The sequence below is a fragment of the Rhinopithecus roxellana genome, chromosome 12, assembly GCF_007565055.1.
Source record: "Rhinopithecus roxellana isolate Shanxi Qingling chromosome 12, ASM756505v1, whole genome shotgun sequence".
In the NCBI taxonomy this organism is placed as follows: Eukaryota; Metazoa; Chordata; class Mammalia; order Primates; family Cercopithecidae; genus Rhinopithecus; species Rhinopithecus roxellana.
Window position 1 is genome coordinate 54,169,515 of NC_044560.1, and position 27,880 is coordinate 54,197,394.

The 27,880-nt window shown below is 49.9% G+C and overlaps 2 protein-coding genes across 3 annotated transcripts in view; one reads left to right on the forward strand and one right to left on the reverse strand.

Annotated features, from left to right (window-relative positions):
- The first annotated feature begins 12 nt into the window (after positions 1-12).
- On the forward strand, positions 13-8,170 carry PARS2 (prolyl-tRNA synthetase 2, mitochondrial). 2 transcript variants are annotated; one of them, XM_010372585.1, is made up of 2 exons: positions 13-107; positions 5,873-8,170. In XM_010372585.1, exon 2 carries the CDS (start codon positions 5,902-5,904, stop codon positions 7,327-7,329), a length of 1,428 nt encoding a protein of 475 aa, XP_010370887.1. In that variant the 5' UTR covers positions 13-107; positions 5,873-5,901; the 3' UTR covers positions 7,330-8,170. The 2 variants fall into 2 exon arrangements, with proteins under 2 accessions (XP_010370887.1, XP_030769405.1); XM_030913545.1 differs by lacking the exon at positions 13-107 and adding an exon at positions 4,308-4,634.
- Positions 8,171-20,604: 12,434 nt separating this feature from the next.
- TTC4 (tetratricopeptide repeat domain 4) overlaps positions 20,605-27,880 on the reverse strand; it is a 29,993-nt gene continuing 22,717 nt past the window's right edge. Inside the window, exons 9-10 of the mRNA XM_010372577.2 lie at positions 26,540-26,622; positions 20,605-21,824 (exon numbers count right to left, since the gene is read on the reverse strand). Of these exons, the coding sequence (XP_010370879.1) occupies positions 21,722-21,824; positions 26,540-26,622 (186 nt within the window). The 3' untranslated portion in view covers positions 20,605-21,721. The remainder of the gene's footprint in view (positions 21,825-26,539; positions 26,623-27,880) is intronic.

Sequence of the window (27,880 nt, forward strand, 5' to 3'; positions counted from 1 at the left end):
GGGGAGAAGGGCAGGAGGCAGGACTTAAGGGCGGGCTTGCTCGAGGCGCAAGCGCGCTGGCCCGGTTGCGGCGGCAGTCTTACGGGCGGCGTGGGCTGGCGATTGCGGTAGGTGAACGTGGGTGACTGCCAGACCTGAGGGACGGGCGCGGGCAGCGAAGTGAAGCGGGCACGCGGTCTGGGCGCGGAGACCTAGGACCCTGCTGTCCATTTTCCCACTTGCATCCCGTCCTTGAGTTGGGGCGGGCTGAGAATCACGTAAACTTTTGATACTTCTCGTCTCCTGGTCTCCGTGTCCTCCGTTGTAAAATGAGGGCAGCACTTCCTGGTCTGTCCCTCGGTCGTCGTGAGAGTCACACGGTGTTCTCGAAGTGCCAACTCTGGAAAGGCCCTGGGACCACCTGCTGCCTGAGCCAGCCTTCCCGTTATATGTTGGAGAAAACGGAGGTCCGGAGGGAAGTGATTGGACCAGGGACCCCGAGCGAGTGAAGGCCGAGCCCGTTCTTAGAACTAGGCCTAAGGTTCCATTACTGTTTAATGTAGAACAGTTCGTGATGGAAACTGTAGGATTTGGAGGCGGGGACCTTGCCTTCCAGGTCTGACCCTGCGCTTATTTGCTGTGTGGCTTGACACAAACGACTTTATATCTCAGAGCCTCCCTTTTCTGAGTTGGGCATCATCATCATAATAATAGCACTTTGTGGCACTTAATATTATGTATCAGGTACCGTTGTAAACGCTTTATGTACAACTTTTCGGATTAGGGGGCAATAGTGAGTCAAAGAATCTTTGAAAAGGCCTGGCCTGGAAGGGCTGACAGTGTCCCGCACAGAGTAGGTACTCAAAAAAATCGACTGAATTACTCAGAGGCTGTTTGCCGGAGCCTAAAGTGTTGCGTACGTTAGTTACTATATTGCTTTCTAGATATTCCCTGTAGGTAACTGAAAAATTGAGATAATTCTACTTATTCTCCTGTTTGTATAAGCTGAGGGGTCTGAGGACAGACATGCTGAACGTGGAGGAGGAGGGCTCAAAGCTCTCGTTTGAATTATCCAGAGAATTATATCATTGCACCCCTTTACTTTGCTCTTAATTTATCAACATATTGATCAACAAATAGTAATAGTCTAAATAGTAGGCGTTATGCTAGACTCTGAAATCTAAAGATGTATAAAACTTTATGAACTTGTAATTTCATCAAGGAATAGAATGTTAAACATCGACACTGACCTCCCCTCCTGGCCCCTGTACACACCCCTAGAAAGAAAAAAAAAAATGTGGCCGGGCTTGGTGGCTCAAGCCTGTAATCCCAGCACTTTGGGAGGCCGAGACGGGCGGATCACAAGGTCAGGAGATCGAGACCATCCTGGCTAACACGGTGAAACCCCGTCTCTACTAAAAACTACAAAAAACTAGCCGGGCGACGTGGCGGCGCCTGTAGTCCCAGCTACCCGGGAGGCTGAGACAGGAGAATGGCGAGAACCCGGGAGGCGGAGCTTGCAGTGAGCTGAGATCCGGCCACTGCGCTCCAGCCTGGGTGACAGAGAGAGACTCCGTCTCAAAAAAAAAAAAAAAAAAAAAAAAAATACAAAAAAATTAGCCAGGCGAGGTGGCGGGCGCCTGTAGTCCCGACTACTTGGGAGGCTGAGGTGGGAGAATGGCGTAAACCCGGGAGGCGGAGCTTGCAGTGAGCCGAGATTGCGCCACTGCACTCCAGCCTGGGCGACGGAGCGAGAGTCCGTCTCAAAAAAAAAAAAGAAAAAGAAAAAAAAATGTATGTAAAACATCATTTGTTTCCAATGCCTGGCACACGATAGTTCCTCAAAAATATTATTGGACATGATTCTAGTACAGTTACTAAAAAGAGGTGTGTGCAGTGGAGCACAGAGGAGGTGACTTTCTCTGTTTAGAGGGGTTGGAGAAAGTTTCTTAGAATAAGTGAACCTTGAATTCGAGTTGGAATTGCTGGGGGTTTTGAGCAGGTCAGTCTGTTTCAAGAATGATGAGCAACTTGGGGAATGCTAGGATAAGAAGCTGGAAGAAGTGTGTTGGGATCAAAATATGAAGAGCTTTGGTGCCATTCTGAGAAAATCATGAGAGCCATCCGTTAATGGATTGTAAATGGGAGTGATTGGGTCAGCTGTCTTTTTAGCTGGAGACTAATACGGAGACTGGACTGACAGGGTTCAATAAGTACTCAGTTCATGCATTGATAGAACATGTATTGAGCCTGGGCACAGTGGCTTATGCCTGTAATCCCAGCAATTTGGGAAGCTTAGGCAGGTGGATAGCATGAGGCCAGGAGTTCAAGACCAGCCTGGGCAACATAGCAAGACTCTATCTCTATTTTTTAAGAAAGAAAGAAAAAAAAGAATATGTATTGAGTGTCCACTGTGTCCAGGCACTGTGCTGAATGCCGCAGATAAAACTTGGTATAAAATAGACATAGCTGTCATCCTCATGGAGTTTATGAGGTTAGTCATCCGTGGTACACAGCTAGACCCCTGCAGTGGTTCTCCCACTGGGGTCCCTGGACCAGCAGCATCAGTGTCACCTGGGAACTTGTTAGAAATTCAGGTTCTCGGCCCACACCCCAAACTTACTAAATCAGAAGCTCTGGAGATGGGCCTCTGCAATTACTGTTTTAACAAGCCCAGCCAGGCATGGTGGCTCACGCCTGTAATCCCAGCACTTTGGGAGGCCGAGGCAGGCCGATCACTTGAGGTCAAGGAGTTTGAGACCAGCCTGGCCAACATGGTGAAACTCTGTTTCTACTAAAAATATGAAAAATAGCTGGGCATGGTGCCGCATGCCTGTAATCCCAGCTACTCAGGAGGCAGAGGCAAGAGAATCGCTTGAGCCTGGGGGTACGGAGTTTGCAGTGAGCTGAGATTGTACCACTGCACTCCAGCCTGGGTCATAGAGTGAGCTCTGTCTCATAAAAAAACCAGCCCTCCAGTGATTCTGATGCTCGATTCGATTTCAGAACTACTGGGCAACTGTCACGTAGCAAGTGGTTTTGAGGGGCTAACCCAATGTTGAGGCAGTAAGGGCCAGAAAGGAGGGGGTGGACTTAAGGGAAACCTTGGAGACAGACTCATTTGCTTTAGGAGGAATCAAGGATGAGTTTCTGGCTGGAGCCACTGGCCTAAGTAAGGTTGGATCACAAGGAAGTGATGGAGCCAGGGGTGAATCCACATGTGCCTTGCCTCCATGGCCTGTACGTTCCTACAACACCACACTAGGGCTCTGTGGCAGTGCCTCACCACCTTTAAACATTTGTACAGTGCACAGGGGAAATGGATGAGGCTGCTTGAGATTGGAGAGGACCAGCTGGAGGACCTGAGGCTGCTAGAGGTAACCAGCTGGGAGATCCCAGCTCCCTAGAGCTGAGGGGAATCAGTAACCCATTCCCAGCATACTGCCGGGAGCTTTGTTGCATGGACTGTGCTGAAAAGTAGAGGTACTCACTAAATTTGGCAATACAAATAAAAAAATCTCAAAAGAATTTATAGCCTTTGATTCAGTAATTCCATTCTTCAATGCCTCTCCCAAATATATGACAAAAAAAGCCTTCTCTTCATTGTAGATTATGTATAACAGAAAACCAACTACTGATTTTTGATGTGGTCAATCAATGGAATGTTGTACTGCCATTAGAAATGTGAGATTATTTTGTGAAATCAGAGAAACATACTTGCCTATTGGACAATGTCTAGTAGGCCCCTGTCACGTGCTGAAGATACAGTGGTGAGCAAGCTAGACAGGTCCTTGGTTGCACTGAGCCAAGTGTCTAGGAGAAGAGAGGCAGCCAAATGGGCAGGAACCCTAGGAGACAAGTGGGCTGTGCGGGAAAATTCCCCAGCCCTTTGGGGGTATGGGGAGTGGGACAAGAAAGGCTTCCTGGGGAGAGGATGGTTATCCTGAGGCCTGGAGGATGACTAGATGTTGGCAGGAAAAGGGGAGGGGTGTTCTGTGCAAAAGGGACAGTATGTTTAAGAATGGGCATGGGGTAGGGTGCAGTGGCTCACGCCTGTAATCCCAGCACTCCGGGAGGCCAAGGCAGGCGGATTACGAGGTCAGGAGATCTAGACCATCCTGGCCAACACGGTGAAACCTTGTCTCTACTAAAAATACAAAAAAATTAGCGGGACGTGGTGGCCAGTGCCTGTGGTCCCAGCTACTCGGGAGGCTGAGGCCGGAGAATGGCGTGAACATGGGAGGCAGAGCTTGCAATGAGCGGAGATCGCGCCACTGCACTCCAGCCTGGGCGACAGAGCGAGACTCCATCTCAAAAAGGGGACATGGCGAAGCCGGATCAGAGGGGGTCAGTGGTGAGATGAGGCCCAAGGGGGTCAGCCCATGTGGGGCTGTGCACACCCTGAAGGTCAGAAGCTTAGACCTTATTCTAAGGGTAGCAGGAGACCATTTTAACCAAGAAAAGCTGTTAGCATCTGTGCTTGGGAAGTCTCCCCTGTGGCTGCAGTATAGAGAATGGATTGAAGGAGGGCAGGAATGCAAGCCAGGAGACCAGTGGGGAGGCTGTTGCAACCGTCCACGTGAGAGATGAGGGTGGCCTGGACCTGGGCGGAGGCTGTGGAGAGAAGAGGGACAGACTGAACAGCAAATGAAGAGGTAGGAATGACAGGGCCAAGAGGGCTGTGAATGTGGGACACAGAGAGGGGCAGAGCAGGTGAACCCCACATTCTGGTTTGGGCAAAGTGCAACTTTTGGTGCCATTCACAATGACAGGCAGTGCTGGAGGGAGAGTGGGTTTGAGGGTAGAATGCTGAGTTCATTCTGGGACACGGAGTTTGAAGTACCTGCCTGATGTATTCTCCGGGAGGCAGGTGGAGATTTTGAGTCAGCCCTCAGCATGCGGGCTGTCCAGGGAGTATGTGCTGTGAAGAGGGAAGAGGCCCATGACATTTAAATGTTGGGGCAGGTAGAGGGACAAGAGAGGGATGTGCAAAGGACAGGTTTTGCAAGAGACAGATCGCAACAAAAGGTCAGCTGCAGTTGACTTCTTGCTGAGGGATTACAGTTTTCTTTCCTTTCTTTTTGTTTTTTTTTTTTCCTTTGAGACAGCGTCTCATTGTGTTCCCCAGGCTGGAATGCAGTGGCATAGTCTCCGCTCACTGCAACCTCCACCTCCCAGGTGCAAGCGATTCTCCTGCCTCAGCCTCCCAAGTAGCTGGGATTACAGGTGTGTGCCCAGCTAATTTTTGTATTTTTAGTAGACAGGGTTTCGCCATGTTGGTCAGGCTGGTCTCGAACTCCTGACCTCAGGTGATCCACCCGTCTCAGCCTCCCAAAGTGGTGGAATTACAGGCGTAAGCCAGCGTGCCCATTTGTTTCCAGATTCCCCCCTGCAGTTTTCTATAATAATAATAGCAAACATTAGTTGAGCTCATAGTACATGCCAGATGCTGTTCCAAGAACTTTTTGTAACTCTTCTAAGTGTCCACAGTAAGCCTAGAAGGTAGGTCCTGTTATTATTACCATTTACAGATGAAGAAATAGCACAGAGGGGTTAAGACACATGTCGCCAGCTACACAGGGTGCAGCCCGTGGGAGGCCTGACTGGAATCTAGGCTGCCTGATTCCAGAGCCTGTGCAGTCACTACACAATGCTGTCTCTCCACAGGATGTTGTTAATGTTTTTATAATAAGGAAAATATTGATTTTTCAAAAACGGAAGTAAGAGGTTAGAGAAATAGTGCTTTGATCTGCCAGGATATTAGAAATGGAAGGATTTCTATCTGCAAAATCAGTGGCTGTCTTCAAAGTTTGTTGAGAGCAGACTGGGTTGGCTGCTTCGTGGTGTTGGAACACGGGTGATGCTCATTCTCACACAACTCATTTTTCTCCAGGTGCCCGTGCTTCCCGGTGCCAGGGTGTCATGGAAGGGCTGCTGACAAGATGCAGAGCATTGCCCGCCCTGGCCACCTGCAGCCGCCAGCTCTCTGGGTATGTTCCTCGCAGGTTTCACCACTGTGCCCCAAGAGGAGGGCGGCGTCTGCTGCTGTCTCGTGTGTTCCAGCCACAGAACCTTCGGGAAGACCAGGTGCTCTCCCTGCAGGACAAATTTGGTGACCTGACCTGTAAGAGCCAGCGGTTGATGCTGCAGGTGGGCCTGATCTACCCAGCAAGCCCTGGCTGTTATCACCTCCTGCCGTACACCGTCCGTGCCATGGAGAAGCTCGTGCGAGTGATAGACCAGGAGATGCAGGCCATCGGGGGCCAGAAAGTCAACATGCCCAGCCTCAGCCCGGCAGAGCTCTGGCAAGCCACCGACCGGTGGGACTTGATGGGCAAGGAGCTGCTAAGACTTAGAGACAGGCATGGCAAGGAATACTGCTTAGGACCAACTCACGAGGAAGCCATTACAGCCTTAATTGCCGCCCAGAAGAAACTGTCCTACAAGCAGCTTCCCTTCCTGCTGTACCAAGTGACAAGGAAGTTTCGGGATGAGCCCAGGCCCCGCTTTGGTCTTCTCCGTGGCCGAGAGTTTTACATGAAGGATATGTACACCTTTGACTCCTCCCCAGAGGCTGCCCAGCAGACCTACAACCTGGTGTGTGATGCCTATTGCAGCCTGTTCAGCAGGCTAGGGCTGCGATTTGTCAAGGTCCAGGCTGATGTCGGCAGCATCGGGGGCACGATGTCTCATGAGTTCCAGCTCCCTGTGGATATTGGAGAGGACCGGCTTGCCATCTGTCCCCACTGCAGCTTCTCAGCCAACATGGAGACACTAGACTTGTCACAGATGAACTGCCCTGCTTGCCAGGGCCCACTGACCGAAACCAAAGGCATTGAGGTGGGGCACACATTTTACCTGGGTACCAAGTACTCATCCATTTTCAATGCCCAGTTTACCAATGTCTATGGCAAACCATCCCTGGCTGAAATGGGGTGCTATGGCTTGGGTGTGACACGGATCTTGGCTGCTGCCATTGAAGTCCTCTCTACAGAAGACTGTGTCCGCTGGCCCAGCCTACTAGCCCCTTACCAAGCCTGCCTCATCCCCCCTAAGAAGGGCAGTAAGGAGGAGGTGGCCTCTGAACTCATAGGGCAGCTGTGCGACCACATCACAGAGGCAGTGCCTCAGCTTCACGGGGAGGTGCTGCTGGATGACAGGACCCATCTGACCATCGGAAACAGACTGAAAGATGCCAACAAGTTTGGCTACCCCTTTGTGATCATTGCTGGCAAGAGGGCCCTGGAGGACCCTGCACATTTTGAGGTTTGGTGTCAGAACACTGGTGAGGTGGTCTTCCTCACCAAAGATGGAGTCATGGATTTATTGACCCAAGTGCAGACTATCTAAATGCCCCCAGCCCACCCCTGCCCCCATCTTGCAATCTTGGTGTTCATTCTAACACTGCATTTTCCTACACCCCTTTCCTGGACTGTTCTCTCCAGAAACAGCACAGCTCATGGAGGGTGAGATCATGTTAGGGAAACCAATTTTTATCTAGTCATGTGTTCAGATTATTTGTATTTAAAGTCATTAACTTGATCCTTTTCTCCAGACTGGCCATGCCGCCAAATACCTTTCCTTTTGTATTCCATTGTAGAAACTTCTACTAGGAGGCTGAGAGGCAAGAGAGCCAAGCTCCAGTCTTGGGTCTTACCCTGAGCGGGTAAGTCACTTCCCTTCTCTCAGCTGAGTTTTTCACGTGTAGGATGAGAATGGCTGATGGCTGAGGGCCCCCCAACCTTCCCCACCCTGTTATCAGTTTGACCACGGGCCTTTTGCTACATTCTGTCCAGAGAGCAGGCCTGCCAGCGCCCCTCCACTGAGAAGTTGGGCTGAGAGTATGGGGAAAAGAATCAAGAGACCTGACTGCCACCAACTCACTAGTGACTTAGATACATCCCCGCCCCCTGCTGCGGCCTCAGTTTCCCCATCTGTAACTTGAGAAAATGGAACTAGATCTGTGAAGTCTGGAACTAGATCTGTAACGTCCTTATAGGTGTCACTAGGGGGTTCTACGAGACGTTTGTGACAGGCAGTCTGATTCCTCTCATTCTCCATAGTCTGTTTCCTGGAAAGTCGATGTAATTAACAGATGGCCCAAAAACTACCTCAAGAGACCTGGCCCTATTAAGACGGCTTAACCACTGAGATCACGTTCTTTTGATTGAATAAAGTGAAACTACTGGAATGAGCCTTGCGCATTAATTTGAAACAATGATAACATCTGCCATTTTAACAGTGCAACAGCTTCCTACTCCTTTTCTTTCCTTTTTGACTGTTCCCACACACCCCACCCCCCACATAAAAAATCAGGTGGTTAGGAAAATGTGGTTTAAACCATTTCTTCCCTCAAGTACCGGGGCAGCAGGCTTCAACTGGCATGGTGACGTTATCCTAGGTGCAGAGTTGGATCCTAGAGCCACAGTGGAGTGAATATTAAAAGCTGGTCTCTTGTGTCCTTAATGTAGAAGCTGGTTTAAAGAAAAAAAAAAAAAGCTACTCTCTGCCTGAATTCTATGGAAAATGGAGCAGGCTTGAACTACCCTAGCAATGCCAACCACTTTCATTGCTCCTGCATCCTAGATAAGGAACATAACCAAGTTTTCCATCCTTGGCCCCCTAGGCTCTCTACATGTCCATATCTGACAAGAATCTATCAAGACCAAGCTCAAAGCCAGCACCTCCTAGAAAGCTGCCTGGCAGCTCTGAATAGTGGTTCTCCTGCCTCTGGTCGCACAGATCACATCCCTTCTTGTTTTGTGTATACACAGCTCATTGTACAGTGGTCCTGCCTCTTGTTGATGGTGAGCTCCCTGAGGCCAGGCCCCTGAGCTAATTCCCAGTGCACTGCAGTTGTTTTGACCAGTTTTCCCACCTGCTAAACAGCCTCCAGGCAGCTGGTTACTGGTAGAGGAACCCTGCCTGCCTCCAAGCACACAGCATCAGGTTTCTTGTTTTTGTTTTTTTTTGTTTTTTGAGACGGAATTTCGCTCTTGTTGCCCAGGCTGGAGTGCAATGGCGCGATCTCAGCTCACCACAACCTCCACCTCCCAGGTTCAAGTGATTCTCCTGCCTCAGCCTTACAGGCATGCACCACCACACCTGGCTAATTTTGTATTTTTAGTAGAGACAGGGTTTCTCCATGTTGGTCAGGCTAGTCTTGAACTGACCTCAGGTGATCTGCCTGCCTTGGCCTCCCAAAGTCGTGGGATTACAGGCTTGAGCCACCATGCCTGGCCAGCATCAGGTTTTCTAATGAATGTGTAGCCAAGCCCTACCAGCTCCCAGTGGTGCCATTGGAGCTCCGGGCCCAGGATTCCTTTGGAATACCTCAGATTTTCAGGCTAGGAGACGTGCATTCTGAGAGCAAACCTAGTAAGGCTAGATTACAAGGCAGAGGATCTTACCCTTGCACATTGGAATTACCTGGGTCCCATCCAGAGGGTTTGGTTACATGTAGGGTATGGCCTGGGCACTGGGAAGTTTAAAGCTTCCCAGCTGATTGTAATGTGCAGTCAAAGTCAATTGAGAGCTCCTGGTGCAAGAGCTGCCTCCTCTGGGTCCACTTTGTAGCTGGGCATTTCTTTTAGTAATTTTAGTTGTTCATTATCAGACTGATGTGCTCACTCTGCTTTTAATGGGCTGGCCATTTATGGAGGATCTGCCATATGCCACTGTGGTGTTGGTGTGAGGCACTTCTTAAAATTTTTAATTTATTTTTATTTTTTAGAGATGGGGCCTCACTATGTTGCTCAGGCAACAGGTTTTGAACTCCTGGGCTCAAGCGATCCTGCCTCAGCCTCCTGAGTAGGTTGGGACTACAGCTGTGCACCACCCACAGTGGCTAATTTTTTTTTTTTTTTAAGAGACAGGCTCTCACTTTGTTGCCCAGGTTGGTCTCCAACTCCTGGCTTCAAGCGATCCTCCTGCCTCAGCCTCCCAAAGTGCCGGGATTACAGGTATGAGCCACTGCAGCTGGCCACTCTTAGACACTTTTATATACCATTTTCAGATTTCACAATTGTGCAAGGCAGATGCTGTTATCTCATTTTACAGATGAGGAAGCATGAGGATCTATTTCAGCAACTTACCCGAGGATGCACAGCTGTCATAATAACAGCTAGATTGCAGGCACTGGCCAAAAATGGTCCTCCTCACTACACTGCTTGGCCTCTGCAAAAGTGATTTCAATAAATAAAACTAAATTATGTTTATCTCTTTAACCAAGTTAGCCTAAAGTATGTGAGAAATTAGGATTCATGCAAATGGATGCTTTAAATTTTTTTTTTTTTTTTTTTTTTTTTTTTTAAGAGACAGGGTTTTTGCGTGGGAGCAGTGGCTCAAGCCTGCTATCCCAGCACTTTGGGTGGCTGAGGCCGGCGGATCACTTGAACCCAAGAGTTCAAGACCAGCCTGGACAACATTACCTGGGCATGGTGGCGCATGCCTGTAGTCCCAGCTACTTGGGAGGCTGAGATGGGAGGATCACTTGAGCCCAGGAGGTGGAGGTTGCAGTAAGTTGAGATGGCACCACTACACTCCAGCCTGGGCGATGGAGCCAGACCCTGTCTCAAAAAATAAAAAAAAGAGAGGCAGGGTTCTTGCTATGTTGTTCAGGCTGGGCTTAAGCAGTCCTCCCAATTCAGCCTCCCAAGTAGTGTGTCACTTTGGCTAAAAAAATTTTATTTTTATTTTTTGGCTAAATAATTTTTTAACTTTAAATGTATGCCCCATAAGCTTGCTTGTTTATGGGAGGTTAGCCTACTGTAAGCACTTTTAAAAACCAGATTCCAGGAATAGAGAGCCAGTGAATTTTACTTTTGATTAATGTGCAAGGCCTGCACTGACTTGAGGATGATATAGAATCCTGGAGCTTTAGAGTTTAGGTAAACTTGAAGCTGGCCTTGGCTCTCGCCTGGGAAGTGGGCCTGGAGCAGGAATGAACCTGCCACATGTCATCTGACTCGCAAGACACCTGAGGATAGGACAGGTGCCCCTCCTCTCTGATTGGTCCTGCTGAGTGAAGAGAAGACTGGCTGGATGAGCCTTTGAGCTGCTTGAAACAGGTGCCCATTCTCTTTATTTTACAAGAAGGAGAGAAATACAGGGAGACACCAGTTTGCCCAAGGTCAGGCTGAATGAAACCTGTGTCCTAATCAGGAAGCCAGTGTTTCTTCTAGTAGCCAGGGGCAGTGTGATTTGGCGAGAAGATCAGAGCCTTGAAGAGACATAATCCTAGATTCACTTACTGGGGATGTGACCTCAGACAAATACTTGCCCTATGTGTGTCTCAGATTCTCCATCAGTGGGACACTCGTGCTAATGGTACCCACCTTGTAGGTGGTTTGGGGGTTGACCAAGCTCACTTATATGAAATGCTTAATTACCCCTTAGTCTGCACTCAGAGACACTTCCCTTACACCAGACGACTTAGGAAATCCCCCCACTGGGAGCTCAGGTTCTGCTGTTAACTTTGTTATCTCAAGACCTGGATCTTGTTTTCTTGATAAGATGCTTGACAACTTTCCTGGGAAATGCCATGGACAAGAATTAGGAGGCACCTGCAGAATAGCTGCATCTCCTTAGAGAAAAGACAGAAATACTCAAACTGTGTGCCCTACTGTCTCATTTCTGAACTTCCCAATTTTACCTCTTGCCATACATTGATGAAATGGGATGCTGGCAAAATAGCAGGTACAGGCTGTATTATCATTGCTCATTCCTTGGGGAGATCTAGCAGCGACTGCCTGGGAAATATTTAGCAGAATTAATACTTGGGGACAAAGACTGGTGCATAACAAAACCGTTGTGTAAATCGGGCTTAGAATGTAAATCAAGGGCTCCATTAATATTCTGTGTTTTAATGGAAGAAACACCTGCTGGGCTATCCGTCAAGGAGCTTTGCAGAACTCTGTTGAAACTGTCATTTCCTTAACTACTTGAGTGCCAGGTCTCCAGAGTTCTCATGATCCGTTTCCACACCAAGATGCATGAGTGCTTTTTAGAATGGGTTGTTACACATCCAAGGGCATGTGAGGCTTTGTTTTAGAGTTAGGAACAGGATTTTAAAGTTTTCTTATAACGTGGAAAATGGGAAAATACTTTTATGATGTTATTGCAACTTAAGTAACATCTGGGCCACAAGGCAAAACGCCGTCTTTACAAAAAATACAAAAATTAGTTGGGCATGGTGGCAGGCACCTGTAGTGCCAACTATTTGGGAGACTGAGGTGGGAGGATGGCTTGAGCCCAGGAAGCAGAGGCTGCAGTGAGCCCAGATCCTGCCACTATATTCCAACCTGGGCAACAGAGAGACCCTGTCTCAAAAATAAAATTAAAATAAAAGGCTTATAGTGACCCCAGCTACAGACTCTGGAGTCAGACTGTCTGGGCCACTCACTGTCTCCATGACATTTGTGCAAGGCACTTCCTCATAGTCCCTCCACTTTAGCTTCCTTATCTGTAAAATGGGGATAACAGTGCCTGGCCCACAGCAGAGGCCTGGCAAGTGGAGCTGCCTGTATATTAAGTGATACTTTGCACAGGAGGTAGGTGGGTGGGGCACTATGGCCAGCAGAACGGGGTGGCAACTTGAAGCACCATCCCGGTGCAGGCATTCCCATCAAGCCAACAGTGCCCAAGGCTGCTAATGAGCCCCTATGGTTAAAGCTTAATTGCCCTTAGCTAATCAAAACTGTGTAGGGCCAGGAGAGTGAAAAGGTGGCACCAGTTCATGGTAACTCAGGAAGCCCTTTTTCCAGGGCAGCACTTGCTGCCAAGTCTTGCCAAGAAAAGCTCATAGGGCGACGGGATCCCCATTGGCAAGGTATTGGGTGCTAGGGGATTCGACGGGGGGCTCTGGCAGCGGTTTCCACAGACAGTGGATTATTCTACCCAGGCAGGCAGGTTGGGGACACTGCATGACACAGTGAGTGCTCAGACTTTACCGTAAGCTTGGACTGAGCAAGGCAAAGGCAGCTGGGTCTATTGCAAACTCCTTGAAGGCAGAGAGCTGGTCTCGTTAATATGGATATCTCCTGAGGGGCTTAGCAGAGTCCTGAATTCAAGTTCTGGCTCTACTTTTCATTAGCTAGCTGACTTTGGGCAAGTTACTTAACCTCTTCACACCTGTCGGTAAAATGGGGCTAGAGAGCTACCTGCCTTCTAGAGGTGTCGGGAGGATTAAGTGAACGAATCCAAATAAAACACCAAGAATGTTGCCTGGCACATCCTAAGTGCTCGAGAGGTGGCAGCTGCCGTTACTGAGCCAGGCCAGCACAGGCACTACCCCTGGAATATGCCAGAAGGCTCTCCCACCTTACCCCCCACCAATTCCTTCTTCAACCTCATGACCCAAGTCCATCGTATGTGGTGGCTTCCATCCCTGATCTGTTCAGAATTAATCACTCCTTGCTCTATATCATCAGCCAGTAATAATTTGTTTTGCATCTACTATGTGCTGAGCAGGTGCAGTACTAGGCCCTGGCGTTATGAAAGTGCACAGCTCAGGGTCCCTGACTCAGTTTACAGAGTGGGAACCATGAAGTAAACAATTAAAAATGCACTGCGGTGCAGGTGCCATGGGGACATGTGGGATAAGGAGACAGGGAGGGCTTCCTGAAGGAGGCAGTTGGGCCTGATTGAAGGCTATGTGTCAGTGAAGGGAGGAACAGTTGGGGGTGGAAGGAGGGGAAAAAGTGGAAGAAAGAATGGTCCAGGCAGAGAGAACTGGATGCACAAAGGCCCAAAGCTCAGAGAGCATGACAAGTTAGGGAACAGAAAATAACAGTGTCATAGATTGAACACATACTTTGAGGCAAGCTGTGTTCCACATGCTTCATGTAGGTTAATGCATCTAATTCGCATAGCACCTGTATGAGGTGGGTGCTGTTATCCTGCTCATGTTGCAGATAAGGAAACTGAGGCACAGAGCACCTAAGCAAAGTGCCCAAGGCCTCCTCCAGCTAGTAAGCTGTGAGGCTGGAATTGGGATGCAGGTGCCTGGCTCCACAGCCAATCAATCCTCAGCCACTGCACCCTCCTGCCCCATAGCTGAACCATTCAGGATGGCTGGGCTAAGGAGGTCAGAGAGTGGGAGCTGTAGAGGTGGTGAGGGCCCAGATCCTGAACGGCCTTAAATGCCACACCAAGAGCGCTGATGTGGGAAGGGAGAGTCACTGGCGGCTCACAGCAGGGCTGATGACAGACTTGCTTGTTGTGGCTATATTTCTTTTCATCGGAGCAGTTCCCAGACCATTAGATTTATTGCATCCATTTAACAGCATAACCTTGAAGGTAGAGGCTGCCTGATGCACTTCAGCCTTGATGCTCTGCTCATGGCAGGTGCCACATAAATGTTTGTAAAGCAAACGGAATAGAGAACACAAAAGAGGAGGAAGGCAGGCTCTGGAGTGAGGTGCTTGGGTTCAGTTCCTGGCTTGGCACTCATTAGTGGGGTGACTGTGTGCCTCCATGTCCTTATTTATAAAATTGGATAACAGACCTGAGAGGGTGGCCATTGGGATTAAATAAGATAATCCAGGTACAGCGGTTAGCACGGTTCCAGAATTCAGTGTGAACAGCGCCTTTCCTTTCCTGCCTGCAGTATATTTCAGGGGGCTTTTTCCCCATACCCACTTCTTCAGCTGCCACCCCAAATCCATAGAGGTAACCAGACAGAAGTCAGGTGGTCCCACCTCCATCACAGACCCCTGGCCCTGAGAAGGAAGGGCGGCACTACACGGGTGCAAGAGGTTCTGCCCTGTGGTCAAGTGTGCGGATGTGAGCGCAGGTGCCTTAGCCTGGTCCTCATCGATGAGGCAGGGGAGGTTGGCTCTGCCAGAGTCCCAGGCATGGGTACGGTGGCGGGGGAGGCCCACATCACCTGCAGGGAGCATTGGCCTTGCTCCTTGTCCTGCCAGCCCCCGGAGGAAGGGAAGCCCCCAGGGCCCTTCACCTAGCTCACCCTGGCTCCTTGGAAACACACTGCCGCAGCAGGGCCTAGGCTCCGCGGCTGCCGTAAGTAACGGGACCCTCCTGCCTGCGCTCGAGCCAGCCACAGCTGACCCAGTTCTAGTCCTTCCCTCCGTGGACTCAGGGCGGAGGGAAGCCGTGTGCTGTGGGCGGAACCAGAATGCCAGGTGCAGCCACACAACCTCAACTCCCCGCCCAGGGCTCCCCAGTCTGTGCTGGGTCCAAAGTCTTGGCAACCAGATAGATGGATAGCAGAGGCCAAAAAAGGCAGAGCCCATGGGCTGGGAGGCCAAGAGTCTCCTTAGAGGAGATGTAAGGTGGTCACATTGGGCTTGAGCCTGGGAATGCTGTTGCTGATGCTTGTGTATGCAAGTGGGGGCCTGGGAACAGGGCACTGGCTTATTTTACTCTTTCATTCATTAGTTCCTTCGTTGGTTCATCCATCCATCTACTCAGCACACTGACACGCTTGGAGCTTCCACCACGTGTCAGGCACTGGGCACTCAGATGAATCCCTATCTGGCCCCTGCCCGCTGAGCGCTCACATGCTGGAAGGGGAGGCAGACACCTGGACATCTGGACGCCATGCAGTATTACAGGGGCAGGACAGAAGGAGGGTGAGGATGGGAGTGTGTGCATGCACATCAGGGAGGGCCAGCTCCCTGCTGACAGGGGAAACGTCCTAGTGAAGGTGCCCTTTGGACTTCTCTGAAAATAGGTAGGTTTTTGGCAGGTAGACCAGGCAGGGGAAGGACATTGCAAGTAGAGGGAACTGGAGCAAAGGCATGGACATACGAAGCATCTGGTGTGTTAGAGGAACTGTAATCAGGTTGATGTAGGCAGTTGGGAGAAAGCCTGGAGAGGCCAAGGTTTGGGCAGAGCCAGGGTATGTGGTTGGACTGCTATTAGGTGGCAGAGGCAGCCCCTCACCCCATTTGCTGAGGATTCAGCTGCAGGGCTCATTCTGGGCCTTTAAAGCAGCAGGAGTACCTATGGAGAGATTGCTGGTGGCAGGTGCCATGTCCTTGGACAGGGAGCCTGCAGACATCATCAAGACCTTGCATCTGGTTTTCCTTGCCACCTTCTGGGCATGCAGACCTGCTTGATACTTCTTTCAGGCATGTCTCAGGGAAGGGACTTGTCCAGCCCATGACTTTGGCTGGGTTCCTAGGGTTGTTGAGCACTACTTATCGCATGCCAGGCATTAAGCAAAGGTACTGAATAGACTGCAACACCTGGAGGCATTGCAGCACTCCTTAACCCCCCATATTCGGCAGTATTTTTGCCCAGATTTACAGATGACCAAATTGAGGCTCAGGGTGATTAAGTGACATGCACACAGCCTTTAGGTAGCAGAGCCAGAGTTCAAACCAGTATCTGTTGAATATCAAGAACCATGCTGTCTCTCATACAAAGGAATAGAAAGAAAGAAAAACAAAACCAACCAACAAACAAAAAAAACCACAACCCATGCTGTCTGTGGAACAGAACACTACCTTTCTGGTGAGGACTTATGCTACCTGCTGTTTAAAAGGAATAATAAGCCTTACAGGATCTAGTATATTGTTCCCATTGTTTAGATAGTAAAACCAAGACCCAGGGAGGGCAGGGACTTGCTAGGATTAGGCAGTCCCTGGGCGCTGGCCCTGTCAGCAGGTCCTAGGGCTCCTGCCTTCTATCCAGGACACTCTAAAACAGGGAAGTACAGGTTAGTGGCTCACAACTGTAACCCCAATGCCTTGGGAGGCTGAGGTGGGAGGATCACTTGAGACTAGGAGTTTTGAGACCAGCCTGGGCAACAGAGCAAGACCTCATCACTGTTAAAAAAATCTTTTTAAAAAATTTTTAAATAAAAATAAAAGAGGCAGGACCCTTTTCAGTCTGACTATGCCTCTGGAATCCAGGATTTTGGGAGATGCCTCTGAGGGCTGAGTCCACTTGTGGAGAGGCCCACCCTTCATGGGGCCTTAGAGCCACGGCAGTTCCTCATCTGGGGTCAAGTCAGGGGAGAATCATCCTAGGCAAAGAGTTGTCTTATAGAGCAGCGGTCCCCAACCTTTTTGGCACCAGGGATCAGTTTGGTGGAAGACCACTTTTCCACAGGACAGGGGAGGAAAATGGTTTTGGGATGAAACTGTTTCACCTCAGATCATCAGGCATTAGATTCTCATAAGCAGCGTGCAACCTAGATCCCTTGTGTGTGCACCTCACAACAGGGTTCGCGCTCCTATGAGAATTTAATGACGCCACTGACCTGAAAGGAGGTGGAGCTCGGGCAGTAATGCTTTCTGCCCACCACTCAACTGCTGTGTGGCCTGGTTCCTAACAGGACATGAACTGGTACCAGTCCACGGCCCAGGGGTTGGGGACCCCTGCAATAGAGTGCCTGGTACCCATAACAACTAATGCTTACTAAGCACCTACTGTGTGCCAGGTGCCAGCCATTTAATCCTCAGAACAATCCTCTGAAAATATATTATTAAATTTCCTTATATATAAGGAAACTGAGGCACAAGGTGGTTACGAAATTTGCCCAGAGTCACACAGCTATTAAGTGGCAAAACTGGGCTTTGAACCCTGGCCCTTGGGTTTGAGAGTTTGTGAACTATTATATTCCAGCTGCCTTAGAGTGTCAGCGTCCACAGATCCTGGATGTCAGTGGGCCCTGGGGGGAGGGTAAAGAGGGGCCCTGGGCCCACCAGTCACTTCTAGCCACTGATCCTGCATGCACCATGTCCCACGGCCTTTTTGGGAAAGCAGCTTACCTTGGCGAACTCGGCTCCATCCAGAGCAGGCTCTTCCCCTTCTGCTTCCACATCAGCTCTGCCTGAGCCTTCTGCAACCTGATGTTTTGTCATGTGCCAGCCAAGGGAGCTCGACGAGGAGGCCACCCAGGTATGCGGCCCCTTCACCCTCCTGGCCCTGCCTGTACTCTGGCTGCCAGACAGAGCTTTGGAAAACCCCGTTGGACATACCACTCCCTGAGCCAAATGCTTCCATGGCTGCCCAGGGTGTATGGAACAAACACCTGGGCCCATGATCAAGGAAGGCTACACCTCCTGCTACTGGCCCATCTCTTCTTTGCTCCAGCATTATCACACTCACTAGTCCTCAAACATGCCACTGAGGCACCACCACATTCTTGGAGCACCTCTGTGCTCGGCTCTGAGATGTACTGGGAGTACAGGCACCAGATGCAGGCCTGGTCCTCAAGGAGCTCAGTCTGGTGGGACAAAGGGGTAAGAAGTCCTGCGAGTGGATGTAGATGTGGGGAGCCACACCTGGGGAGGGCAGAGGATCAAGGAAAGGCTTCCACATCCTTGCCTATGCTAACCCCTCTGCCAGGAATGCTCAGCTTGGGCCTCTTCATCCCTGAGCTCCAGTTCAGGTCACCTCTGGGAAGCCTTTTCTAAGCTCCTCCACATCCCATCAGGATCAGTCACTCCTACCTCTGCTCAGCTAAATCATTCTGCTTGGGCCCCCTTTGTGCACCCTCATTTCATACTGGTTGGTTTCCAAATCACTCTCCCTGATGGCCTGGGAGCTCCTCAAGGGCGGGGCCCAGGTTGGGAGCTGACCCAGGGCCAGCCTCAGTGAGGCTTGTGACCGAATGACAGAAGCAAATAGGTCTCCCCAGTCTGGTGTGGCCAGAAATATCCAACAACCTCCACAGCAGCAGGTGGGGAGGCAGTCCTGCCCAAGAGTTAGAGTACCGTTGGTACCCGATGGACTGGAGGTGTCCTTGATTCCAGGGGTCATAAACAGGGCAAGGGGGGCATCTTACGGAATTAGGCCCTGCAGCCTGCGGCAAAGCCTTTTCACTTGCAGTGTCTTGAGTTGCTGCTCCCTGTGCTTCCTGATGGAGGACAGACAGGAGCATTTCACTGTCAGTAATACGGAGTGCAGCTACTATTATTAACGTCATTTGGCAAAAGATTCTGGGGCTCAGAGAGGTTACAAAACTCACCCAAGGTGCCTGTCATAGTGGGAGACCACAGCAGGAGGATCATGCCCTAACCTTTTCTCTCCTGTCATGCTTTCACCGGTCATCTGGTTTGTGTGTGTGGCCATGGCCATGTTGAGTGCCCAGTGGTTTGGGCAGATAACATCAGACATCACGGGTGACATGCATCTCAATGAATAGAGCTATGGCCTGGGCCACAACACTGGCCCCTTCTCCAGGAAGTCCTACACTCATTACCGAGCCTTGCTACCAGGACCTCTGCAGCTAGATCCCACTACCATCGCCTCTCCTCTCTGCAACCTGGGCTGCACCTGTAATGGCCTGAGCCTGTACTACCTGGCCATGCACCTCTCCACACCCTGGTCCCACGTGGCTGTCTCCCAAGTGAGCCTCTGGCCCTGCTGGGGGAGGGGGCTCCCTTGGCAAGCCTGCTGTGCTGAAAAGGCCTCAAATCCACATTCAAGGTTCCTAACCCAGAATGCAGAATTGCAGGGGGTCTCAGGGATCTCTCCAACCCTCTCTGTAACACAGCGGGGGTAGACGCACATAATGCGACAGAGCTTGCTCCAGGCCACACAGCTGGGCCATGTAAACTGCTTGTCTACTTGAGGTCAGTGAGGAGGCTGGCATCCACTTTCCCAACTGACCTAGGGTTCATGGTAGGCCCATTTTTAACCACAAAGGCTTCTCCCTAGCTGTAGACACACCATGGACCTTACGTGTCCACAACATAGTGGATGCACCCCATCCCCTCTGGCTTTTCTGCAAGGACTGCCCACTAGGTCTTGGCCGTAAGGGGCCAGGCTCTGTTTCCCATGTCAGGGATGGGGATGAAAAAGGGTTGCAGAAAGAACACAGCAAACATTCAGTCCTTTATGTCCCCTCTCCATTTGACAGATGTTCAGAGAGAAGGAATGTCATGTGACCCCCATGATGGGTCAGGGCAGGGTCAAGATTCCAGGTTCCCATATGGCTAATAGTACTTGAATACAGGATCAGGTCTCAGCAGGGGCAGAGCTCTCTCCTTTTCCCATCCCTATGTGCTAACAATCCCTAAAATTACTTTCTCAGTCTCTCCTAGGTCTAAGAGCAGAGAGTGCACAGAGGACCTCACGTCCATCAGCCTCCTGGTCCTCAGGCCCTTAAGTTACCAAAACCAGGCCCTCAACTGGTCCTCAGGTCCTTACTTAAGTGGCCAAAACCAGGCATAGGAAGGAGGCTGAACTTCAGCTTCCTGGCCACAAGCCACAGACAGGGACCGGCATCTGGAAGCTGCATGGTTCTTTGTAAATATTCCACAGCCAATTTCCTTTCAAAGACAGTGAGGCACACTACGCAAAACTCCAAATTAGTCCACTTTTTTGTTTGTTTGTTTTTGAGACAGAGTTTTGCTCTTGTCGCCCAGGCTGGAGTGCAATGGCACGATCTCAGCTCACTGCAACCTCTGCCTCCTGGGTTCAAGTGATTCTCCTGCCTCAGCCTCCTGAGCAGCTGGGATTAGACTGCCACCACGCCTGGCTAATTTTTGTATTTTAGTAGAGATGGGGTCTGCTATGTTGGCCAGGCTGGTCTCTAACTCCTGACCTCAGATGATCCACCTGCCTCCGCCTCCCAAAGTGTTGGGATTACAGGCATGAGCCACCGCACCCAGCCTCAAATTAGTCCACTTTAAGGACAGCAGCTGGTTTCAGTTTACTGATGCATTAGCTCTGCTATAGTAACAACCAACCCCCAAATCTCACTGCTTACTACAGCAAACACTGCTCTCTCATTCCTGTGACACTCAGTGGCTGCAGGCCAGTTGCTGTAGCTCGGCTCCATGGAACGGCTCCTCTGTGGGAAATGTGTTCTCACAGCAGAGGGAAGAGCATGGGCCAACCACACATGACTCTTCAGGCTTCTGTCAGACACAGGACAGCTCATGCCTGCGAATATCCCTCTGCATCGGAAGCAGGGAAGTACCCTCTCCCGGGGGGATGGGGTGAGGGCACTGCAGGAAGTCACACAGCTACAGGTGAGGATGGATAAACTCCTCTTAGGAACGGGGCAACAAACAGCTGCAGACAAAAATATATCCTATACCAACCCAACATGCTAGAAGGTTTTCCAGTTTAAAAGACAAAATCCTAAAATGTTAAAACTGCAGAGGAACTCAGAGGCCACTGTCCAAGTCTGTCACAGTCCTCCATATGACAAAGATGAAGAAAACTGGCAATCTTTTTAGGGTACCAAGGATCTCAGTTTACATGGTCTTTGTAAATGCTGAGCAAGATGTGGCTTTCCTGCCCTCATTTCGCCTCAAGGCATCTGCAGCAACCCCACATGGCTCCCCTCTGTGCTCATGAAATAACTTGAGGCCAGGGTCTCTCAGCTTTAAAGCCTTGGAATTCTATGCATTGTTTGTGTCTATATGTGCAGTTTGAGGGGTAGCTTCTCTAAGGTGTCAAACTCCACAGAAGTTCAGAATCATGTCACTGGATCCTGAGTCCATCTCCACAGACCAGGGTGCTGCTCAGGTCAGTTGCTGTGGTAACTGCGGCAGATGGTCCCTTCAGAGATGGAGTCCAGGGCCATCATGGCCAAGGCACACAGTTTTACATCAACTGAGGAAAGTGAAGACCAGCCAGAGAGGCTGCAGTTTGGGGAATCCAGAGGCTCCTCCCCTACCATGATGCTAGGAAGGACTATCCCCAGGGTGACAGAAATAAAGCACTGGACTCCAGCAGTATGTCCAGCTGATTCAGGCGTGCTAGGTTCCCAGCAGAGGAGGGTGAGGGAGGAGATCCAGGGGCCCTGGCTCGGTCATTGTATCTGGTACACCTTTCTCCCCCGGAGATAATTCTTGCAAAAAGGAGAAGATCCTACACAGACCAAAAATGCTGGTGTCAGGGCTTTTACAAAGTACCTGCCATGAACACAACAAAAGACAGGTTGTTAATTTAATTACAATCTTAACCATCCATGCACCTTCCTAACAACATTCAAGGTGAGCCTTTCGATGGGAGTCAACATGAAAATGCAAGTTTAGCACAGTTATTTGGTTGTTCATAAATCTGGCAAATTAGCATGACATTCTCATCCTTACAACCTTGCCAGAACCTTTAGGCCAGTCCTCTGGCATCATGCATGTCTGTGGCTAAATATGAAATAAAACTATAAAGCATGGTTTCATTCATTCATTCATTCAGCATTCAGTGGTAAGCCAGTCCCTATGCTGAAAACACAGAGATTAAAAAACAAACACCCACACATCATCATCTTTGTTCTCAAATTCAGTCCTGGAGGGGAGGGAGATGAGGAACCAATTAATGACAGCAAGGTACAACTGCAGAAGCATTTGTGAGGCACAGCATTATCCCAAGGAAGCACGGTTCCCTTTATGAGGAAGGGAATCAAAAAAGGCTTCTTGGAAGATGCCATGTCTGAACTTGGCTTTAATTTGGGGAAGGAGTGGTTATGGGGGTTGGGGAGCAAAAGCCAGGAGGCGCAAGTAATCAGAACGTTTGCTGTGGCTAGGGCACAAAGCAAAAGGAGTGAGGCAGGCTGGAGAGGCAGGGAGGGCTTTGGCCTCCCGGGGATAGCGGCATTGCATTACTCAGTGTGCCTGCTTTGAGACAGAGGGCCTATTTTGTAGCTCCACCCAGTTTAGGGTCTGAAGTTGCCAGAAACCAGTCCTGGGTAGGCTCTTGCCTATGGCAATAATTTTAAAGGTAGTAACTTCCAACAGCATTTACATTTTCTGAGAAGCATGAATCTGGTTTCCTCCAAGCATCATTCTGCTTTCTTTTTTTTTTTTTTTTTTTGAGATGGAGTCTGGCTCTGTCGCCCAGGCTGGAGTGCAGTGGCCGGATCTCAGCTCACTGCAAGCTCCACCTCCCGGGCTTACACCATTCTCCTGCATCAGCCTCCCAAGTAGCTGGGACTATAGGCGCCCGACACCTCGCCCGGCTAGTTTTTTGTATTTTTTTTTTTTTTTTAGTAGAGATGGGGTTTCAACGTGTTAGCCAGGATGGTCTCGATCTCCTGACCTCGTGATCCGCCCATCTCAGCCTCCCAAAGTGCTGGGATTACAGGCTTGAGCCACCATGCCTGGCCTTCATTCTGCTTTCTACTTAGATTTCTCCTCTGGGGTAGGGCAGAACACAGGCCTTTAAAGAATTCTGGGTAATTTGCTAACAACTGAGAAAATGAGCAGCTAAAAAATGTGTCTACAAACTAGAAGAAGAGAGATTTGGGACCAGAGTAAAACACCACCAAAGGTATCAATCAGATCTGGAAAAACCTTTCCTTCCTGCCTACCAAGCCAAAGCCAAAGCATTAACACTAGCTGGACACCCCTATCACATCACTCAACACTACACCAGCTCCCATCCAATCTGCCTCCTAAACCTCTTTCTAATCTACCTCCTCCTACTTCAGGCCTCGCCACTGGACAGTACACTTCAAATCTTTACATTACTCTGTAATTTTTTTGTGTGGTGGGAGGATGGGGTCTCACTCTCACCCAAGCTGGAGTGCAGTGGTGTGATCATAGCTCACTGCAGCCTCGAAATGCTGGGCTCAAGCAATCTTCCTGCCTCAGCCTCCCAAATAGCTAGGACTACAGGTGCACAACACCATAAAAATTTTTTTTGTAGAGACAGGATCTCGCTATGTTTCTCAGGATGATCTCCTGAGCTCAGGTGATCCTCATGCCTTAGCCTCCCAAAATGCTGGAATTATAGGTGTGAGCCACTGTACTCAGCCTATTGTGTACATCTTTTAAAATCTTTTTAATTTTAAAAAATCAACCCTGGTGTACACCACAATCAGGATAAAGTTTACGCTCCTTAGCAGGGCATTCAGGCCTTCCTGTATGGCCCTAACTTAGCTTTCTTTTTTTTTTTTTTTTTTTTTTTTGAGTCAGAGTCTCGCTCTGTCGCCCAGGCTGGAGTGCAGTGGTGCAATCTCAGCTCACTGCAAGCTCTGCCTCCTGGGTTCAGGCCATTCTCCTGCCTCAGCCTCCTGAGTAGCTGGGACTATAGGCACCCACCACCACACCCAGCTAATTTTTTTTTTTTTTTAGTAGAGACAGGGTTTCACCATGTTAACCAGGATGTTCTCAATCTCCTGACCTCGTGATCCACCCGCCTCGGCCTCCCAAAGTGCTGGAATTACAGGTGTGAGCCACCGCGTCCAGATGTATGACCCTAACTTAGCTTTCTAGCCTCATTTCCTACCACATCCAACCATTCTCTTTACACTAATACATTGGGCTCTTTTAGCTTAAGTGCAAAAGCATCTGCTTTTCTCTTCTTTGCTTTGGTCAAAGCTTAAGGAAAAGTAGTCCAAGAGTCAACTTGCAAATCTGCTGAAGGCACTCCCTTATAGCCCAGGAACACCTCACAGCTTCTCTGAGACAACTGCCAAATCCATCTTGCTGCCACTGCTAATGACAAAGATGCCCTCCTATAGCAGGACTGCCCTGTGCAGTTCACAACAGCACTTCAACTCCTATCCTCTCACTGGCTCTCAAATACCTGAGAAATGTGTAAGCATGTATGACTCCGTTCCAGAGATGAGGCGGCAGTCCCAGAGGCAGCGTGTGCTCAGAGTCACACAGCCAGTCAATGATGATGGGTCTGACTTCAAGAGCCAATGCTCTCTTCATATGACAGTATCAGGAGCCGGGACAGTGGCATGCACTCGATATCCCGGCTACTTGGGAGGGTGAGGCAGGAGGACTGCTTGAGCCCAGGAGTTCAAGACCAGCCTGGAGAAGATACCCTGTCTCTATCATAAAAATAATTTTAAAAAAATTTGGGGGGCTGGGTGTGGTGGCTCACATCTGTAATCTCAGCACTTTGGGAGGCTGAGGCAGGTAGATGCCTTGAGGTCAGGCGTTCGAGACCACCCTGGCCAACATGGTGAAACCCTATCTCTACTAAAAATACAAAAATTAGCTGGGCTTGGTGGTGCATGCCTGTAGTCCCAGCTACTCGGGAGGCTGAGGCAGGAGAACTGCCTGAACCCAGGAAGTAGAGACTGCAGTAAGCTAAGACCATGCCACTGCACTCTAGCCTGGGTGAGAGAGTGAAGCTCTATCTCAAAAAAAAAAAAAATTAAATTGGGTGTGGTGGCTCACACCTCTAATCCCAGCACTTTGGGAGACTGAGGCAGGTGGATTGCTTGAGCCCAGGAGTTCAAGACCAGCCTGGCCAACATGGCAAATCCTCATCTCTATTAAAAAAAAAAAAATTAAAAATAAGAAAAAGCAAACGAAAGAAAGCATCAGGAGATATAGGTATAGGTACAATTAGGAAAAGGAAGGCTGGCTGGGTGTGATGGCTCACACCTGTAATCCCAGCACTTTGGAAGACCGGCGGTGAGTGGATCACCGGGGTCAGGAGTTTGAGACCAGCCTGGACAATGGTGAAACCCAGTCTCTATTAAAAATACAAAAATTAGCCAGGCATGGTGGCGGGCCCCTGTAAACCCAGCTACTCAGGAAGCTAAGGCAGGAGAATCACTTCAACCTGGGGAGGTAGAGGTTGCAGTGAGCCAAGATCGCGCCACTGCACTCCAGCCTGGGTGACAGAGCGAGATGCTGTCTCAAAAAAAAAAAAAAAAAAAAAAAAAAAAGAAGGCCACCCTAGCAGCCTTCATATACAAAAGCGAGGCAGCTTTTCCATTCTCAGACCAGCCCCATTTATCTCCCCTGGTCTGGAGTGTTATGGCTGTGGTGCAGTGGGCTATCATCACACTAGAGCATGTTTGACTAATGGCTAAGTTTAATGGGCCAGGCTAGACTCCATGGCTGCTGTCTCACACACCTCTGTGCTCAGGGCAGAAGGGAGGGGAGTATGAGGCAATCAATCAGCAGCAGAATCAGAACCTGGCTGTACTCCTGGGATGGTGCCTGAGTGATACGGTTTGGCTCTGTATCTCCACCCAAATCTCATCTTGTAGCTCCCATGATTCCCATGTGTTGTGGAAGGGAGCCGGTGGGAGATGACTGAATCATGGGGGTATGTCTTTCCTGTGTTGTTCTTGTGATAGCGACTAAGTCTCACGAGATCTGATGCTTTTAAAAATGGAAGTTCTTGACCAAGAGCGGTGGCTCATGCCTGTAATCCCAGCACTTTAGGAGGCCGAGGCAGGTGGATTACCTGAGGTCAGGAGTTCGAGACCAGCCTGGCCAACATGGTGAAACCCTGTCTCTACTAAAAATACAAAAATTAGCTGGGCGTGGTGGCAGGCGCCTGTAATCCCAACTACTCAGGAGGCTGAGGCAGGAGAATCGCTTGAACCCAGGAGGTGGAGGTTGCAGTCAGCCGAGATCGCGCCATTGCACTCTAGCCTGGACAACAAGAGCGAAACTCTGTCTCAAAAAAAAAAAGGGAGTTTTCCTGCACAAGCTCTCTCTTTGCCTGCCGCCATCCACATAAGAGGTGACTTGCTCCTCCTTGCCTTCTGCCATGATTGTGAGGCTTCCCCAGCCATGTGGAACTGTGAGTTCTCTGTTAAACCTCTTTTCTTTGTAAATTGCCCAGTCTCAGGTATGTCTTTATCAGCAGTGTGAAAATGGACTAATACACTGAGCATCTTTCCCAGTCTACTCAGTGCCATGAGGTAACTCACCTGTGGTGCTGTAGAACCTGCAGCAAGGTGCTCTTGGCAGGCACCCGATATAGTTCTGCCCTGTCCTCATCTTCAAAGTAGACCTGCAAGATTAACAGAAGGGCAAGAGTCAGAGATAAAGCGCTTTGGCAGCCTTAGTTAAGGCTAAGCCCAGGGAAAATTTAAAAGATGGCAACTGTTAGCAGTTGAATGCCTCCTTTATATGGTTGTGTAACTGGGTGCTTTGCATTTAGTCCCCGCCATGCCACTGTAAGAGAGGCTATTATCAGTTCCATCTTCCAAAGACAGAGTCAAGGCTCAGAGAAGGAGAACAACTTGCCAACATTACCCGGCTAGTAAACAGAAGAGTCAAGACTCAGGGCCAGGCCTATGTAGCCCTCCTTTCCCTAACAATTCAGACTAAAGCCATCAGGTATGTGGAGGAGAAAGCTATGGGCTCAGAGCAGAAAAGAGCCTGAGTAAGGTGAGAAGGATGTCTGGGCAGCGTGTCAAAGCCCAAGCAGGGTGAGGAAGACGTCTGCACAGGAAGCTGCAGAGGGTGTCAGAGCAAGACCAGCGGAGAAGGGCATCCATGCTGTGGACCAGCAGGCCTGAGCAGGGGAAGAAGTGCTCCCTTGTAAGATGGCTGTCCAAGGTGGGGTGTCAGAGGCCATGTGGGGTGAAAAGGGTATCCATGCATGGGGACAACTAATATGGAGTATACAGGCCCAACTAGGGTAAGAAGGGTGACCACTCCTGGGAGGGGGTGGCCTGCTGTGGGGGGTCAGAGCCCAAGCAGGATGAGGAGGGTGTCCATGTAGGGTCGTTGAGCAGTACAGGATGTCAGAGTCTATGCAGGGTGAGGAAGGCACCCACACGGGGGCAGTAGCCTAACATGTGGAGTCGAGAGTCCAAGTAGGGTGAGGAAGGCTCCACATAGGAGAGGGGCCAGCAGTGATGACAGGAGGGGAACTGATCAAACAAATAACTATATTAAGAATAATAAAGTCAGGCCAGGCATGGTGACTCATGCCTGTAATCTGAACACTTTGGGAGGCTGAGACAGGTGGATCACTTGAGTCCAGGAGTTCAAGATCAGCCTGGGCAACATGGGGAAACCCCGTCTCTACTAAAAATACAAAAATTAGTTGGGCACGGTGGCAAATGCCTATGGTCCCAGCTACTTGGGAGGCTGAGGTGGGAGGATCGTTTGAGCCCAGGAGGTTGAGGCTGCAGTGAGCCAAGATCTCACCACCGCACTCCAGCCTGGGCAACAGAGCCAGGCTATGGTGTGGTGGCTCACACCTGTAATCCCAGCACTTTGAAAGGCCGAGATGAGCGGATCACTTGAGGTCAGGAGTT